This window comes from Cupressus sempervirens, chromosome 10, assembly GCF_028749045.1.
Source record: "Cupressus sempervirens isolate cs-2001-9-10 chromosome 10, ASM2874904v1, whole genome shotgun sequence".
Taxonomy (NCBI): Eukaryota; Viridiplantae; Streptophyta; class Pinopsida; order Cupressales; family Cupressaceae; genus Cupressus; species Cupressus sempervirens.
This window is the reverse complement of record NC_143127.1, coordinates 41862928-41880532: the sequence shown is the minus strand read 5'-3', so window position 1 is coordinate 41880532 and position 17605 is coordinate 41862928. Positions and strand designations below refer to the sequence as shown.

The 17605-nt window shown below is 34.7% G+C and overlaps 1 protein-coding gene across 2 annotated transcripts in view; it reads right to left on the bottom strand.

Moving 5' to 3' along the window:
• Nucleotides 1–17605, bottom strand: part of LOC149532468 (uncharacterized) — a 117373-nt gene that overhangs the window by 43654 nt on the left and 56114 nt on the right. For both annotated transcript variants that reach the window (XM_089804769.1, XM_089804768.1), the window contains exons 5-10: nucleotides 17531–17593; nucleotides 2928–2977; nucleotides 2796–2823; nucleotides 1290–1364; nucleotides 966–1076; nucleotides 810–870 (exon numbers count right to left, since the gene is read on the bottom strand). In XM_089804769.1, the coding sequence (XP_089660895.1) occupies nucleotides 810–870; nucleotides 966–1076; nucleotides 1290–1364; nucleotides 2796–2823; nucleotides 2928–2977; nucleotides 17531–17593 (388 nt within the window). The remainder of the gene's footprint in view (nucleotides 1–809; nucleotides 871–965; nucleotides 1077–1289; nucleotides 1365–2795; nucleotides 2824–2927; nucleotides 2978–17530; nucleotides 17594–17605) is intronic.

Genomic DNA, 17605 nt, shown 5'->3' with positions numbered 1-17605 from the left:
AAGGTGTAATGTTGGAAATTGTGTACCCCTGTGATTTCACAATACAGAGTGTCCCTCCTTTCAGCTCACAATGTGAAAATATTTCAAATGTAAAGCTCTGAAAGAAAAATATCTCCTAAATAAAAATTATTGATGATCTTGTGTTTTTTTTTTTTTTTTTCTTTTCTCAAACTGAGTATCATGCATGAACATTTGTGCAATGCATTAGTTTTCAGCAACAAATTGTATCTTCTTGTTGAGTTCCCAGTTATAAATAAACATTATCATTCTCCCATCCTTCTTGACCGCCACCTCGGCAGAACCAAAAGGACTCGGAACAGCCTTAAGTGCTCCATATCCAACAACTCTCAAATGGCCTTTCCTATCTCCACTTTGTGCCTCTTTGGGTGACAATAAGGATTAGTAATAAATGTCTTAGCCCTTTTTTCAAGCTCATTCACATGGTCAAATCCTCCCTGGTATCCTTCCCAGAGGAGTATAATTGAATATCACACTACGCTTATCCAAAAGAGTATGAATATCCACACAATATGTTGTCTAGCTGTCTGAAGGATCCTTACAAGAAGTGAAGCATTCAGCTGCCCAAGAAACCTCACCATGACAAAATAATAAATATGGTATCCATATTGATAAATCAGCCAAGGAAAGATAAGAGAACATGAAAAATTAAGATAGAAAATAAATCATCAACCAAAGTAATGTGGAAAAAAGTAAGATGGGAAGAAATAGTCATTGATTTTTGTTTTATCTAATCAACAAAATTCAATATTTGACAACAACGCTACTCTAAGGTGAGGACATAGGCTTACCATGGTGAAAAGCTAGACCCCAATAACGAGCAAGCCAGCACCTCTTGAGAACCACTTCTTCCTATCAATATTAGAAGGTATTAGATTCTGTCCAAACCTACGAGAAAAAACTACATTAATCCACGAAATTCTTGAAGATATCAATAACTAACAAACCATCTCTTCTTGTGTTAAAATCATTCTTTGCATCATAAGCCGTAATGAATTTGCCTCTGCTTCTACTTCATGTGCTTGTTGAACACTTTTTAATGCTTCACCTTTTACAGTCTGGGCTGTAACAGATCGGCAGAGACATTCATTTAGCCTTCAATAGTAATCACATAATTAATTAAAAAAAAGTGAGCAGAAAAGTTGTCATCGAAACAAAAACCTTTCACTATGCTATCAAATTATCAATCAAGGATATAAAAAAATCTTCCATCATTGAAAATATTTTTATGTTTTACTATGTACTGTTTATTATTCTGAACTAAAAATTACCTCCACTGCCAAATGAAGAGCTGCTATTCTATCATCTTTATCATTTATTACTTGTTTCTCAGCTTTAAGAGCGTCCTGCAAGAAATTTGTCAAGTTCTCACCATGTAATGAAAGCTTAATATATTTATTACCTTTTACCATTAGAATAAGAAGTACTTGACATGTCTTATTTTTATCAATGTTTTTATTTCCCATAAATTTCAAAGGCATATTATCAAAATCTGAAAAAAGTACATATTGCACAAGTTCTCTTATTAAGATTGTTGTAAAGATAACATCTTAAGGAGACTCATATAGTGATACATCTTAACGGGTTTATCTACTGTCACAGTTATACATTCATTATCATAGGCCAAAATTCAAATATTGTGAGTAAAAAATTGTGCACATCATCTCTTGTAAATCACTCCAGCAAGTTGCTGTTTAATTTAGACCTAATAAGATTAATGCCTTAGAATTACGCACTTGAATGTCTGTTGGCATTGGGTGTTTGAGCTATATCAGAATTTCTATCTGATGTATGACACGGTTGACTAATCTGAGCGTAATTTCATGTCAAAGAGTGATCTGACAGCTGTACATTTCATATCAGACATTTTCCAGCACTTTCTTTTAGTTTTTTTATTATCTACAAGTTTTATTTTTTTGTTAGCATGAATTTGAAGTTTAGTTCCAGACATTGAGAATTAGATAACAAGTGTCTAGCAATTATTTCCAGTTTTGTTGTTCTTGTCTGTGTTTTGAATAACAAATCAAAAAATATACAAAAAATCTCAATTGCAGAACTATATTTAGCAAATGAAATGAAAAGCATAAGATCATTTACACCTCTTTGATGCAATACTGCCTCCTTGTACAATTATTTTTAATTTGAATTACCATCTAAACTTTTCTTATTCCATTTTCTAAAAAAGAAAATAGGACTTCAAATATTTGAAGAAGTAATATTAGTGGTGCTTTCATCAACTTGCTATGCAAATGAGGCTCTAAAGATAGACCTCCTCCAAACAAAGGAACTTAATACCTTTCAGAAAAGTGGGATTTACTTTAACAAGACCTTTCTCTTAGTTATTCCATACATGGACAACTCTTAGGCTATTTTTATTCGTTTTGGTTGTTTTGCAAGTTCCATTAGTTTTGAAGGGACATGGGTATTCCTAGTGTGGGTTGACCTCCCATTTTGGAAAGTCTTTCAGCATTTGTTTTTCCTTTAATTATGTTTTAGTTTGAACCTTCTTTGGGCTCTCATTTTGCTACAGTATCTAATCGTATCTTTGAGTTCCGTTGACCTATCTTGGTCACTTTGAACATTTATATATAAAAGGATAAGCCAAAGAGTAGCAATCTTTTGTTTACTGTCAGTCTAAGACACCATAAAGGAAAATAAATCAAGAATACTTAACTTTATCTAGCAATAATGAAATAAATTTGGTCTATTCAATCCATGCTTAACCTAAGAAATTAGAAGCATGTAGTCCGTTGCATGTGATAATATATACTACTTACCTCTCTTTGTTGCAATGCTTCCTGCTTTCTGCAGCAAATTTATTCTAAATGTTATTCAAACCTTTCTCATTCCAATCTAAATATAGAATAATATTTTGAATCTCTGAAGTAAATATGCTGGTAGTTTCTTACTTGCTGAGCAAATGAGCATCTAAAGATAGACCTTCGCCAAGCAAAGCAACCTAGCATGAAAATTATATGTCACAAAAACCTCAAAGCATCTCACAAAATTCATTGTAAGGCTAAGACTTAATAGTTTTATGCCATAACATGATTAAGGCATATAAAATTGGAACTTTAAAACTTACATAAGAAATATAAAAGAAATACTTGATCGTAAACGAGACATTTATCGTCTCCATGCTTTGTATCAACATATAAAAGATAATACTTTCATTGTATATTAAGCAAAAGAGCCAGATAAATTACAAATATTATTTAGCCGACTATAAAGGTCCATGTCATGTCCCCATTAAGATATAGTTAATAATAATTTGATAATACAATATTATTAAATAAATGATGATAATAAAAATCATATATTAAAATACAAAAAAATTAGAAATAATAATAAAATATTATTACAATAATGCAAATAATAAAATATAGAATCTATTTAAAATATATATTAATATGTGTTGGACCTTGGATCTTTTTCTGCTGGTGCCCGTACTGAACTAAGGACCCAAAATATAAAATTAATTTCAATTTATATGATTAAATAGGACTAAGATTACAATGAATGAACAAGTAAATAAAACTAACTATATGAGAGAATATTGTAGAAACTTTGTTATCTTTCTAAATAGGATTTAATAAGTGATAGTAAACAAAATAAATAAGTAAATAAATATACAATATAGAATAATATAAATTAACTAAATCTAATGAAAAGTCAAAAGATATGTAATAAAGAGATGTGACTCCCTTCAAATTAAGATATAAGGGGAGAGTTCATTTGAAAAAGGAAGGGAGAAGAGGGAAAGATAGGAGTTGAAGAAGAATTAATGGAAGGAATGAAAACAAGATAAGTTTTTAAAAAGTTTCAAAAAGATGCGACTCTTCAAAAAGGTTGTAGTTATGAATGGTTGTGACTCTTTGAAAATGTTGTAATTATGAAGTGTTGTTACTTTTTGAAAGGATTGTAATTATGAAGTGTTATGATTTTTTGAATGATTGTTATTATTAAAGGTTGTACCTCTTTGAAAAGGACATAGATGACGAATAAAGTATGGGAAGACTGGAAACCAATTATACTCAAGAGAGTTGGGATGCAAAACCATCAAAGTAGAGAAAGTAAAAGAACTGAACTAATATATATTTTGACTAGATGCTGAGAATTAAAACAACATATATTCTATGAAGGATTATATAGTGCAAAGCTAAAGGGAACCAGAGGTATGTTCATTTGAAAAATATATATATCAGAAATAAACATGAATCATTTGGTAGATAAAATCATCAATCAAGGATTGATAATCATGGTTGAGATGACAACTTTATAGCTCTCCTAGAGGCCAAGTAAGAGATTGGGAGAGGACATTCATTAGAATGTCGAGCTTCTCTTAAGAGAACTCAGAGATTAGAGGGAAATCTTGATTGAATGTCAGGATTCCAAATTGGAAACTAGAGAGAGATCGATAGAGAATATATATCTATATCTATATATATATATATATATATATATATAGTAGTGGTTAATCATATGCATATGTTAGAGACAAGAGACACGGTTAGAGGTGCAATCTCTGTCAAGTATGTATTGTTAATGAGTTCACTCATTAATAGATATCCTAGAGGCCTTAGAAGACACTGTTAACATGTTGGTTTCCTGAGAGTTATTCATCAAAGGGTTCGGTAAATCTGAGTAGAGCCTCCTTCTAAGGATTAAGTGGGTTTAGTATGGGAATTAGTACTTGGATAATTTAATTAATTATTAATCTAGTTAATTGCTAATAATTGTTTCATACTCATATGTATTTATGTTATCCTTTCCATATACTAACAATTGTTACAAGTTTTAAGCATCAAATACTAGAACCAAATGAAGAGACATTACAGTCCATGTTGAAGACTTAGTGAGTTCAATTAGATAGGTTACAAAACCAACATAAGTGTAATAATATCTCATTCTATGTTGAAGCCATATCAAACACTTATCAACGATTTAGCTTAGAAAAGGGATAATTTGTTCATATTTGTCTAAACCAATAGCTAGTGTCTCTATCTATTGGGCAAAGGTAATCCTCATTGTCACAAGGCTTAGGCCCCAACATAACCAAAGAGTGAGTAGTGCATGTACAAGACTATGTAAATTTCTCCTATTAGACTCTCTTTAAATCCTTATTTGATGAATTAAATTGGAATATATGTCAACTTGTAGGATCTTTAGTTACCAAATGACCTCACGAATTGTTGATTAAATGGGAATTTAGAGGTAGGTTCGTCCAACCCTTGTTCACAGAGCTGCTGTAATTATCTTAATATTGCAGATTCTATAATATTATAAACATAATTAAAGGTTATAGTTTTATAGTATTTTATTTTCTTGCATATTATAAATAGTCATCTTGAAAATGTACTAAATAGTCATCCAAAATTTAAAGAAGTTACTTTTATTAGACAAACATGTACATTGTATTTCTTTTTGAATTAATACAATTCCGAGTTTCACATTTTCATTATCATTTTTTCATTTTAATGATCTAGTTTCCTAACCTAACATTGGCGTCAAACCATACACATGAATTTACCTTTCGCCAAATCCTAGTCCCCCATCACTAGCTTGCATTTTTGTTCATGCTCATAGTTATTTCAAAATCAATGTTAGTTTACATGCTTGCAAAACCACAAAAGTTGCTTCCTATATTTGCAAGGCCCCACTTATTAGGCAAAGTACTCAATCAAATATTTGTGAACCTTGATGTTAGTACAAATTGTTGTTAACATGTGATTAGTGTATCTCAAGTGGAGGTAGTTTGGGTAGTTGGTGAGTCATGTCAGATTGTCGTAACCCTTTGGCACATATATACTATGTACTTGTATTTGACTAACAACATTGTGAATGAAGGAATGTTGTCAATATGACTCTGAACATATGAATGTAAGTATTTCCTAAGATTAATAAAGAAGTTGGCAAGTTCTCTGATACTTTGTTGTGTTACATTATATATATTACTTCCTTTGCTATCTATTTTGCATGTGTTAAACCTATTATCAAAAGCAATAATTATTTGGCATCATTGCCTTTCAAGAATTTGGGGGTGATGGAGTGGTACATAGCAAAGGATGTATAATAGGACAACCCATCAATGAAGGAACTAGCCACAATAAAGATGATACATTTCAGGAGTTGTTCGAGAGAGAAAGAGCATTGGCATCTAACTTCATCTCATTGTTTCATGCATCGATAGAAACCCACGTGCAAAGAGAAGTTGTGGAGGAACAAGTTCCTGAGAGTGTAGTGTGGCATTCTTATGAAGTAAGCCTTGTTGTAAATCAATTGATGACAAGGTTCCCATGATAGTTAGCACAAACATTACTGGTGCTATAGAACTCACATAAGTAAGTCAACCAAGAAAAATGGCATAAAATCCCTCGAAGGCTTGAGGAGAATAGGTGAAGGGAGACAGAGGACAAGGATGATCACTGAAAAGGACAAGGCGAGCCTTCACAGAAAAGAAATTAATTCCAAATTCTCTAAATAAAGACAAATAATGTAAAGAGTATATATATATGTTTGAGGTTATTTACAGGGCCTAGAGACTTGAGTAACAAGCGGAGCATCAAAGATGGCTGGGGAGACTTGTTGAGGGAATGTTGGAGGAAAGGTTGGCTGAAGGGAACTAGGTAGGTGCCACAACAAGTGATCAAATTAGAGACAGAGCATAGTGCCCAAGAAGGGTACCATACAGAGGGGGATGAAGTAAATGGTGAAGACATAAACCATAGTAGACTATTAGAAGACACTAGGAACCGGTTGGGGAAGCTCACTCTCACACTAAGAAAAGAGGTACATGGGGTCCAAGGGGGATAAAGAAGAGGTCGAGGATGGTGGTGCAAGGGATACTAGTACAGCCACGAGTATCGGGGGGATCTAGGGGCATGGTAGCCAAAGAAACATATTCGAAATTAACACATGCATTTCCATAACCCACACTACACTGGTTGTAACTAGCTATAGTCATGTCTCAGCAAAAAAAAATACTGAAATTCAAAAGCGACAGGAAGGAAGAGCCTACATGTCATTGTAGAACCTATGAAACCATATGGTCTGCCAACGGGGTGACAAACCAAGATGAGTGGACCAAGAAATTCCTAGCAACCTTGAGGGCAGTGTCGCTAGACTAGTACTCAGATGTGGATAAAACTAACGTCACTTCATGGACAGATTTGAAGAAGGAATTCCAGCTAGAGTTCTGATTGTTGGAAAAGGATAATGGAATGATGGAAGAAAATTTACAATACTAAACAAGCCAAACATGAAACTGTCTGAGCATTCGTTCAAAAGTTGATAGGATTGTTGTTAAAAATGCATAGCTAGCCATTGAATGGACTAAAGAAGTGGTGGTTCATTGAAGTGTTGAGACCCTTACTAGAGAAGAAGATGAAAATTGTTGCTCCACCATCTTATGCATATGCATAAAATAGAGAAATGGACTTGGAAAGTGAGAGAAAGATGGCTAAAAAGAAGAAGCACAAGTCATCATATGAGGATGATGATTCCTCCACACATGCCAGTGACAAGAATCTAGTAAGAAAGTACAAGCCATCTAAAAAGGACATGCTAAGAATGATGCGGGAATTCAAATCCATGAAGTCTAGTATGAGTAAGAATAAGGATGGAGATTTGTGGTGTATGGAATGTAAGGAAGAGGGGGGGAATTGCCCAAAGAAAAAAAATTGTGATGTTTGCTAGATTACAAGTCATTCCACTAAGGAATGTCCATATAATATGAAGACACAAGGTCAACAAGTGTTGTTAACCCAAGAGCCCTCCACATCTACAGTAGTGGCCAACCCTCAAGCGAATAACACCACAATGTCATCTAGTGGCTACAAGAACAATAGGCATGGAGGAAGGAAGACCAATAATAATAAAAATAACATTAGTCGGAGTCATATCTGGTACGATGCAAAGGGAAGGCCAATGATCCAATGTCATGCATTTAGCCAGTGGGGACACTTTTCTCATAACTACCTGAGAGAAGAAACGTGTTAGTTTTGTGTAGATGGTGCAAAGTAAGAGATCATAAGCACACAGGTTGTCTAAATTCTATTGTTGGCTTGTTCAATATTGAAAAGGTGGGCACAGAGGAGGTAATGGCAATTATCCATGCGTGGGCAAAGAAGGCCATGTACCCCAATCCTCATATAGAGAAGTAGAGAACATAGGATTCTAAGACCGACATAGAAACAAAAACTATGGCTAAGAGGAGGGAGACACACAAAATGGCAAGCCCCTCACTATAGACGAAAGCTAAGAAGAATATTTTGTGGAAAATGATGCAGATAGAGGTTCTAGTCAAACTCAAAGACGTCTTCTAAACAATGCCACAACTACACATGGACCTTCAAAACAACTTACAAGTTCCAAACCATATGACACACCATGCTAAATGTATAGAATGAATGTTGCACACAGGTATTAGTTTCAAATTTTGAACAAGTGAATGGGTCTCTCCCATAGTTATATCATTAAAGGAAATGAACAAAATTTGCATTTGTGTAGACTTTTGATGCCTCAATGCGATCATGGTGAAAGACCGGGCTTTCTAATTCCATTCATTGATAAGATCCTCAAAGAAGTGGTCGGGCATGAAATCTATTCCTTCATAGATTAATTCTCGGGATACTATCAAATATCTATAGCTGAGGACGATAAATTGAAGACAACATTCATGGTGGAGGACAATGTTCATGCATATAACAAGATTCCCTTAGACTCTCTAATGGGCCAATAATGTTTCAGAGAATCATATATTTAATGAAAAATGTTTGTTGGAAATTTCAAAGCATTTTTGGATGATCAATTGATCTTTAGTGTGTAGAACACACGGTGACTCTCAACAAGTGCATGGAAAGATATAGCAGAGCTAAATTAGCACTGAACCCAAAGAAATGTAGGTTCATAGTACTATACGGGAAGTTCTGAGGCATATTTTATGCAAGGTAGGACTAAAGATGGACCGGAACAAAGGTACACATGATTGTAGAAATGGAAGCAGTTATAGCCATTATATGGTTGAAGTCTTTCTTGGGGTACATAGGATATTACAATTGGTTAATCAAAAAAATTGATCAAATATCATACCCATTAGACAAGCTTACACGGAAGGAAAAACCTCACATTGGGGGGCGACGTAGGAGGAAGCATTTCAAGAATTTACCCAAACTTGGACAAGTCGTTTCATGTGCATGTGGATGCGTCAAACTTTTCTATTGGAGCCATAGTAGTGTAAGTGGGAGATCATAAGTTGGACCACCCAGTGCACTTTGCTAGTAGGTTGTTGTCTATCATGTCCCCCAATTATGACATAGATCAAAAAAATAAATGAAACAAAATAATTATAATAATCATTTTAATGAATACATAAATAGATTATATATATATATATATATATATATATATATAAATTATTAATACATACTAAATTATTGAAGTAAATGACGATATATAAATTATGTATGCTCATTTTAAACAAATATAATTTAATAAATATAGAGGAATAAATAATAATAAATCTAATAAGGTCAAATTAATACCAATAATAATTAATAAATAAGGATATAATACATATATAAATTGATATAATCTAATATTTAATCTTTATAAAGGGATAATATATTTATAAATAAATATATTAAATGAAGTCAACTAATAATCAATTAACTGATTAAGTTACATAGAGTCATGACCAATGGGAAATAATCTATATAACAATTAGGAAGAAATGTCACTTAGGAGGACCGAGAGAATATATGAATTCAGTTTGTAAGGATTTTAAGGAAGAAATGTTTAACTGATGTCTTTCATAGGGACATTACATTGTCTAAGGCGAAGAAAAATTATAGCAAAATGGAGAGGAAGGCTCTCAGAATGGTGTATGCCATTCAAAAAATTTGATCCTACTTGTTGGTGACACCATTTACTATCTACATGGACCGTCACACTTTGATGTATCTGATTAACAAACCCATAATACAGGGGAGAGTATGAAGATAGTTGTTACTATTGCAAAAGTTAACATTCAACATCATTATACGATTGTGGAAGAGCCATGTGATTGTCGATCATCTTTTCCACATCAAGTCTAGAGAACCACTTGAGGGGTGAACAATGATTTCCTAGACACACATATTATTCATACTACAGTATTGCCAACATGGTATACAAGTATTGGCAAGTAGCTATCCACAAACCAATTCTCGAGTATGCCACCTAGAGAGAGGAGGAAGTTAGCCTTGAGTAGGATGTTCCAGATAATCTAAATTATTTTATAAGATGGGACTGGACCAAGTGCTACAAAGGTGCATCATGGAGGAAGAAGTCCTAATTGTGCTTTGAGAGGTATACGAGGGTCTGGCTAGTAGACACATAGGGCCCGATAGAACAATGAGAAAGGTACTACTTGCAGCATTTTGGTGGTCTATATTTTAGAATGACACTAGCAAGTGAGTCATTAGTTGTAACTTGTGACACATGTCAGAGGGTTAGAAAATCATTGAAGCAAGACTCCATGCTTTTGAATGCCTCACAAGCACAAGAGTTATTCGAAAGGTGGGAACTTAACTTCATAGGGTACTTGAAGGCTAGTAGAGAGAAGATGAAAATATATTGTGGTGGCTATGAAGTACCTTATGAAGTGGGTGGAGGCATGAGCCTTGCCAGACAACTCGACATTGAGCACAACAAGCTTCATTTATGAACAAAGTATCAAAAGGTATGGTATTCCAATACAACTGACAAGTGACCGAGGGGCCACATCATGAATCATTTTTTCTAGTAGCCCACCACAAAGTTCAAGATCTTTCACTCCTTGTCGATTCTATATTACCCTAAAAAAAATGCCAAGCTGAAGCCACAAATAAAATATTGGTGTCTCTGATCAGCAAATCATAGGGGATGGAGGAAGAAGAATGGAGAGACAAGCTACTGTCAATACTTTGGGCCTACTATACCATGTACAAGGTAACTACTAGGAAGACACCATTTTAGTTAATGTCCCTCCAAAATTTATAGTTCCAAGCCTAGAATTGCAATTGAGAATAGATCAAGACATATGGAAAGCCTTTAGAAAAGGTTATACACCATGAGTAAATTCAATGAGCATTGAAAGATGACACAATGGGTGACTAAGGTAGCCCAACAAAGAAGTTTTGGTACAATAAACATCTCAAGTCGGTACAGTTCACTCCTAGGCAACTCGTATTGAATATAATGGAAGGAATGAGATTAAACTGGGAATATTTAAAGTTAGGTGGCTTGGTCCATAACAAAATTGGGAGAAAATGAAGCGATCAAGTTATGAACACTGTATGGATGGGATATCCCTAATATGGTTAATAGGTCCAGGTTGAGACCCTACTATGAAAGGTGAGGGTGATAGGAAGGAGCAACCCAAGCCAGTAGATGACATCGCACAAGGTAAAATAGACTAAGAATTTTGTTTTAAAATAGTTTAAAAGAAAATAACGTCAAACTCACAATATAGGAGTCACCGTAAGGTGAACCCCGTATAGTGGACTCCTATGCATTGGTCACAATACAATGGACACTGTATTTTACACCCCTATGGTGGTCATTGTCCACTGTACAGGATGACAAAAAAGTGCAAGGTCCACCGCACGAGAAAACTTGGTAAAGACTGTATTTTAGCAGCATTATAAAGAAAATGACGAGCATAACATATAAGATGCATAGGCATTACAAAGGAGTAAAACTGAGTGTATGACACTCAACAACGAAGACCAAGCCAACCATATAGTGACACTTGTGCAGAGGTTTATTGTGCAAAGTGGCAAAGTACATTGTGTGATGACGGAGATCGGAGGGCATGCGGTAAGATATATTGAAGGCATGCGGTGATAGACATAGAAGGCATCTTAATGAAACTAAACATGTAATACTATGGAGTGGCCAATTGGGTATTTAGAAGCATTGTGTTGTCTAGTAGAATGAAGAGTGACAACAAGACACAAGTTTTTGGTGAAGAAGAAAGACCAAAGAAGCATGTTTAAGAATCTTGTAGCATTGAGGAGACCAAGACCATACTAAGGGTGCAGAAGTGGAATTAATAAAGGAGTTGAGAATTGCAAACACCATGATCCACTGAGGTAAAGAGATTGGAGAAGGGTAATTTAAAAATCTGAACTACACGATGACCGTACTAAGGGTGCAAAAGTGGAATTAATAAAGGAGTTGAAAATTGCGAACACCATGATCCACTAAGGTAAAGAGATTGGAGAAGGTTAATTTAAAAATCTAAACTACACGACGAAATGAAGTTGCACAAAAGAAATACTACTACGTTGATAGGAGATTATGGGTGAAGTAAGTTATATAGGAGTAAGTCCAAAACATGTACCTTAACTACTTTGGTCCATATTTCCCAAAAAATGACAAGAAGGGCGATAGTTATTGATGGATCCTAGAAGGAAGAAGGATAGGAAGAAAAAATTAGAGTCGGCCTAAAGTAGTTCTTTCAAAATGAACAGGGATGCAAAAATATTATACTTTAAAGTTAAAATTGTAGTAAGAATGTGTTGTTTTCAGAGGATCTCTGCAATTGTATTTGCATTGCCTATTTCAGTATGTGTATTCCAAATGCAGTGATCTCTTTGTATTTGTACTAGGAATAAACCAAGAGAAGTCATGTCCCTTTATGGGACATGTCTATTCATTAATATAATTAATATAATGGTAATCTTAATTATAGTTGTATATATATATATATATATATGAATCATTATTATTATATTAATTAATCTCACAGGTTTATCCTACTAAAGCTACCCAACATCAATACTCCCTCTTAGCTAGGGAGGATAAACACACGTATTACCTCAAAGTAATATTAAGTTAGCAAGATTAAGGATATCTTTGATTAGAAGATATCCATCATTTAGATATCATCTCATGATAACAAGAGTAATGGCCTCCTAAATGTCATGGCACATGATATTCACCAAGTAATCTTTGAGTAATGGCCTCCTAAATGTTGAGTTGCAAGATATTCTCCAAATACTGTGGGTAATGACCTCTGAACATCGAGTCACATGATATTCACTGTGTACTCTATGTAATGGCCTCCTGAACATCAATTTGCATTACATTCACCATGTACTCAAAATGTTCATAAGGTATGTGCACACGCATTCTCATAATGCTGACCATATGAACAGTTAAGGTTCATTTAAGGAACTTAATCTACCATGCAAGTTATCTTCTATAGTGATCAACTTAGACGTCATAAGATGTCCATCACAATAGAAGGCCATGGTCTATTTAAGGAACTTAATCCACCATGCAGGATATCATCTATCATGATCTACTTAGACATCATAAGATGTTGATCATGATAGATAGCCATGGTTTGTTCAAGAAACTTAATCCACCATGCAAGATGTAATCTATAATTATCTGTCTCAATAGTCATAAGATGTCTATCACAATAGATTAAGTTATTGAAAGATTGCCACCTTCCAATAACTTCTGCAAATACAAGTGATAATCATTTTAAAGACGTTACATCCTCATGATGTAAAGAGGAGGTAGGCCAATTAAATCATGCAGTCACACCCATGATATCAAAGGTTTACATGAAGTCAAAAAATCCCTTTGATTCTAATATGATCTAGATCTTGAAAGATCAACTGAAACATATCTTCTATCCACTTCTTCAGACAAGGTGTGTCAAACTCCTTTTGATATCAATCTTCTAAGCTCCTTTTCCTTTGAAGAAGTCTTAGATTCCCTTTGAATTTGATATCAATCCTTCTTTCCTGCAAGAATATTCTCAAAGGAAAAGATCAAGGGAAATAGCTTTAATAGTATAAAAAATACAAATCAGAGAGAGACTGCATTGATTAAATAAAATACTGAAGGATAATAAATACTTATTTGTAGATCAATTTCCTTTTATTTAATCTTTCATTCCATTAAACATTAATATTTTAATAAAACAATAATAAATAGTATTATTTATTTCCTTCAAACAATATAATTAGTGTATCATGAAAATGATATTCCTTTTGATCATTATATAATGAATTTCATTCTATTTTATATTCTTAACAATGAGAATATTAAAAATTCATAAAAATACAAAAAATTATATTAACTATAATCATTAATATATTCCTACATACCTTGGTGGTGGGTCCATCTTACCCTTTATGGTGATGTCTTATTTGAAGATTCTTCTAGCATCATATATTAAAAAAAAATCACATCTAACATAGTAAACATGTCGTGAGGTTCAATGCATTGCATTTAATACTATATGAAGGTCAAGGGTACATTGTGGAGATATCTCATGGAATGTACTGAGTGGAATGGGTCTTGTCCATGTGCAATTTTCCTCAACCTTCGTGTTCCATCCATCAAATAGTTTCGCCTTTTCTCTAAACCTCACAAATGAAATCAATTTGTATAGAAAATGACCATCATTATTAGCCCAAACCTATCCTTCGTATTGAAGCTGCCGATTATGATAATGATGAGGGTTATGATTTTGATGTGCGGTAAGTGAATAGCCCTTCTACCAATTTAATATTGTTAATGAGTGGGGTTGGAAATGTACTGCCCCTTTTGCCACATTTACTTTTCCACTCCTTACGACTCCTCCGTGGACCTTTCCACAGTGGCAGTGCATGTAACAACTAAGATGAAGTTATTCTCCCTTGATGCAAGTGTCTATTTCCCTTTTACTATGACTTCCATTGTCTTTCAATTCTATATGTGGCATTGTTTGCAAGACTTCTTGGTCGAAATGTCGTTGTTCATGAGAAAGAGGTATGATAGAGCCGCGTCTTTATACAGATCAGCTTTCTTGTCGAGCTTACATATCAGCATGAAGACCATCCATCTCGGTTAAGCAGACAATGTCGCAAAGGGATCGTTCAACTTGTTGTCGGGTAGCGCTACCAGTGCATCTATGATTATGTTTACCAAAGATTCCTTGTAATCAGAGAGAAAAGCGAGATAATTCATGATGTATCCAATGAGAGGATGAACATTTCTGCCCCTAATGGGAATCTTTGATTTCTCTTTCTTGACAGCTAGATTGTATAATCTTTCTTCCACCACGGATTGTATAAGCCTACAACCTTCTCCTTGTGATTGCCAATTACTACTCACCAAGCTAGTGAACCTAAGCTATTGTGACAATCAAACTGGCATGGCAACATTATAATGCTTGATTTATAGTAAGATACTTGTCTTTTGTTGAGACATGTTGACTCCTTTCCATAAGTTATTTTGAGGAAGATCTCTAGTGTCTATATGCTGCTCTTCTTGCATCTTCCAAACCTCATGAAGATTTTTTGTTTCCATCCAATGAGAGAACACAAAAAATGATATTTAATCTCTATAAATCTATGTTAATCAATGCATAACTCTTATGCAAGAATGAATCTTGCTTGTCAAATATAATGCTAGTCTGGCTCTGATACCATGTTTTCAGAGGATCTCTGCAAATGTATTTGCACTACCTATTTTGGTATGCGTGTTCCAAACACAGTGATTTCTTTGTATTTGTATGCGGAATAAACCAAGAGGAGACATGTCCCGTGGGTCTATTCATTAATAAAATTATTATAATGATAATCTTAATTATAGTTGTATATATATATATATATATGAATCATTATTATTACATTAAATAATATTACAGGTTTATCCTGCTAAAGCTACCAAACATCAACACGATGGATACAAACTCTACACAAAGGCAGAATATAAGGCCAAAGGTGCTATGGGAATCTCACATGTAGCCATACAATTTCCTGTCTTCTGCATTAGGGATTATAGAATTCCCTTAGCATGCTAGTCGAGACCTTCGGAAAATTTACACACAATAGTTCTTTGAGTATCTTGGGTATAATCTCAAAGTCTCCTTCACAACTACTGAATTCACACTTGTGTTTGGTATTCCTGGCAAGGATGAAAAGAAAATTGATTTGAAGGCCAAGAAGGTAACTCATGACGAGAAGGACCACTTCATACAATTGGTCCAATAGACTCTCATGCCTATGGCTTAGAAGGCCTAGTAGATTCCACCTCATGCCTATGGACCTTGTGAGGGTAGTCGTTCCATCTCTTTAATGTCAAGTACCATTGGAGATAGTGGACTTAGAGGGAAAGACTTCACCAGTATGATGAATGGAGGCAAGTGTCCTTATAGTAAGGTAGTTGGAGGAAAGTGCACTTGTGGCACAGTTGACAGTAGCACCTAAGGAAGGCCTACCAAAGCCCCTAAAGGATTACAGTGATGTCAACTAGTGCACTGAGGAGGTAGCAGGAGGAGCTAGGTGCATAGCGACCTTTGTGTAGTCACAGGGTCAGTAGGTACCTGAGGAGCAAGTAGAGGCCTTGCTAGATCTTGTCAAAATGGAATGGACACAGGAGTTTCACCAATGCTTTCAGTCTCGAGGGTGGCCAGCCACAAAGACTTGAGAGATGATGGAGACTTGGAGCCTTCCAGAGGGTTGGGTGATTCTAGGAGTAGGGAAAATCGAGTTCAAGCTATACTCCAGAAGGTGATGCAAGCATTTAGAGAGGATAACTATGAGTTGAGGCAGACTCAACCCATAGCATCTGGGCCTAAGGCTTAGCAATTAGCAGTGGTCACAACCAAGGAGGAGTTGGCATGTTTCCTTCAGATGATTAAGGACAAGCATAGACAAGAGTTGGTTTGAGTGAGGGTTGTGTGGGTAGGTGAGAGAGAGTCCTTATTGAAAGAGAAGGCATCCATAGCATCTTGGTCTTATGGGTGCTTTTATGGTGAAGACAACCCCATGGAGTGATAGAGATGGCTAAGTAGGATTTGAAGCTAAGGATGGATCAGGTGTATGGGTTGAGAGCTCGTCTAGGAGTACTTACACCCTCTTCATTAAGGACGCTTTCTCAACAACCTAAGGCATGATTGTTTGTAGTGTTGTATAGTCTCACTTTTTTTATGTGCCGTCGGAGACGACTTTCTTTTTGGAGGGGTGATGTTGTCAGTACAAATAGTTGTTAACATGTAATTAGTGTGTTTGAAGGGGTAGTTGGTGGGTTGCGACAATTGTGAATGAAGAAGGAATGCTGTCACAGTGAGTCTGAAAAAATGAATATAAGCATTTTTTGAGATTAATAAATAAGTTTGCAAGTTCTTTGGTAATGTGTTGTGTTACATTATATTACTTCATTTTCTATCTATTTTGTATGTGTTAAACCTGTTATCCAAAGCAATAAACAAATCTCATACAAATAAACCTTTTAGAATATTCATAGAAGTCCAAAAATTCAATATAATGGCTGGTTCTAAAGTTCCCTAGTGTTGTAAAAAATAAAACCAATTCTCATTCAACTTTTAATATAGGAAAACTCATTGGATGGATAATCATCTACAATGCAGCAAGAGTCTACTACATAGCATCTCCTGAATTTGAATTATGTTAAACGTATAATCATTCCATGTTTTGAATCAAACGAATTTATTTGTTTTATCATTATGGTGGTAAAGAAGTACCTTTTTTTCACACTCTGTTGATTTAACTTCTTGTTCTATGAATTTCTGTTCAGCAAGTTGAATCTGCATGGTACA